This window comes from Ostrinia furnacalis, unplaced genomic scaffold (genome assembly GCF_004193835.3).
Source record: "Ostrinia furnacalis isolate ACB-3 unplaced genomic scaffold, ASM419383v2 OfSCF0283, whole genome shotgun sequence".
NCBI lineage: Eukaryota > Metazoa > Arthropoda > Insecta > Lepidoptera > Crambidae > Ostrinia > Ostrinia furnacalis.
This window is the reverse complement of record NW_021130522.1, coordinates 660,549-662,521: the sequence shown is the minus strand read 5'-3', so window position 1 is coordinate 662,521 and position 1,973 is coordinate 660,549. Positions and strand designations below refer to the sequence as shown.

Sequence of the window (1,973 nt, the reverse complement as noted above, 5' to 3'; positions counted from 1 at the left end):
ACAAAGTACCTACAAGTATTAGCAGTAAATGGACTTCTCCGTGATTAAACTTAAACCCAGATTCCACCAAAAGTGGTGTGGAGGATAATAAATAGACTTTTTTTGTGTTTAGTAATTCAGACTAGGTAATGTAGGTACCTACCTACCGTACCTAGTACCCCAGAGATCATCGTATGTTGTGTCGCTAAACATCTTTTTCACAGCTCCTGATTCCTTATTAGCTTGACTCTACATTATAAAGCGCCGTCGGTTTTTATGAAAAAAATTTTGCTTATTCTTAGACAATGCTTCATCCTCCGCCACCCGAAGCACCCTGGCGGTTACTACACGATCTACACGCGCCCTCTTACGGCCAAAGTCTGGTACTGCATTCTGGCGATGCTCATATTCTCTGGAGTCATCCTATGTCTGATGCTGAAGACGAAAGTAACGCAGTCCCACGAAAAAAGCACGGACTCATCATTCAGTTTGGCTTTGCTTTTTGCGTGGAGTGCTATTTGCCAACAAGGTAATTTGAACGCTATTAATGGGTACTTTTAAAACCTAAATTGCCTTATATAATCATAGTTTTGATATCACCCAGGCAAACAAGTAGAATGACTTTAATGGCTGGCATTTTAGATACATTATCTTCTTGTGTCGACAACAAACGCACAGTGGCAGCCCAAAACTCTGCTACAAGAGTGGCGTTGCCAGTAGCATTCATCAAATCTTCCTGCGTGCAGTTGTTTGGGCGCGCAGCGCACGACATCGTGCTTCATCGACTGGAGAACACAATCACACTTGCTCTCAAAGTTATAGTAGGGTAACATGAATTTTTGCAATAAAATTGTCTTTGTTACAAGGGATGACAGTAAACAGAAGTTCCACATCGGTGAAGATAGTGGTGATCGTAACGTTTGTGTACGCCGTGACGTTGTACCAGTACTACAACGCGACAGTGGTGTCCACGCTGCTTCGGGAGCCGCCTAAGAACATCAGGACCCTGGAGGATTTACTGCAGAGTAACCTGAAGGCTGGCGCCGAAAACGTTCTGTATACTAAGGATTACTTTAAGGTGCTTTTTATTATTAGTTAGGTACATTATTCAGAAATGAACTAGGTAGGTAGTTAATAAAGGAGCATTGATGGCTGGAAAAATTAAATCACTGATAGACTCTGGAAAAATGTAACCAGATCAGACTGATAGACTTTAATGAAAACCACATCAAAATCGGTTCAACCAAACGCGAGATAACTGCGGAAAACATATCAAACTGAGAACCTCCTTTTTGCAGTCTGTTGAAAATGACTAGTCCAATCCAGATGAACTGCCTTAGAATACCATCAAATTCACATGTTTGGACTTTAATTCAGCTATTGCTAACCAAGTAAAAATCATCGTATGCCTCACTATTTCAAAATATTTTTTTAGCGTACGACGGATCCTGTAGCCCTAAGAATGTACCACAAGAAGATTGCTCCGAAGCACCAGTACAACTTCTACTCGCCCGAATACGGCATGAGCCTGGTGAAGCAAGGAGGCTTCGCGTTCCACGTTGATAGCGTGGTGGCGTACAGGATCATGAGAAAAACCTTCACGGAGAGGGAGATCTGTGAGGCTCATGAGGTGTTATTGTACCCTCCGCAGAAAATGGGCATGGTCGTTAGGAAGGCGTCGCCTTATAAGGAACATTTCACTTACGGGTAAGACCATGTTCATAAGGATCATAACGAATTTAGTGGTGTTCATCCAGCAGAGTGTTTCTAATTAGTTCATCTCCAACATTCTCTAGATACGCGTAGTATCAGCAACCGCGTTATGATAACATACAACCCAATCGAGCTAATGCGCACCACGCTGGAATGCGACTCTCTAGCACTCCACCCGAACACCTCCGCCTCAGTGCCGTAACTAGGGCGGTGCCAGCGGTGCCCAGGCACAGGGCGCAGAAATGACCAGACCAGTATCTAGTTTTGTTTCATGCACGCTC

General features: G+C 43.6%; 1 protein-coding gene across 1 annotated transcript in view; it reads left to right on the top strand.

Moving 5' to 3' along the window:
* Positions 1-281: 281 nt before the first annotated feature.
* Positions 282-1,973, top strand: part of LOC114358312 (ionotropic receptor 75a) — a gene marked incomplete at its 5' end in the record, with an annotated part of 2,665 nt that continues 973 nt past the window's right edge. The window contains 3 exon segments of the mRNA XM_028312246.1: positions 282-508; positions 846-1,057; positions 1,415-1,686. Coding sequence (XP_028168047.1) covers positions 282-508; positions 846-1,057; positions 1,415-1,686 — 711 coding nt within the window.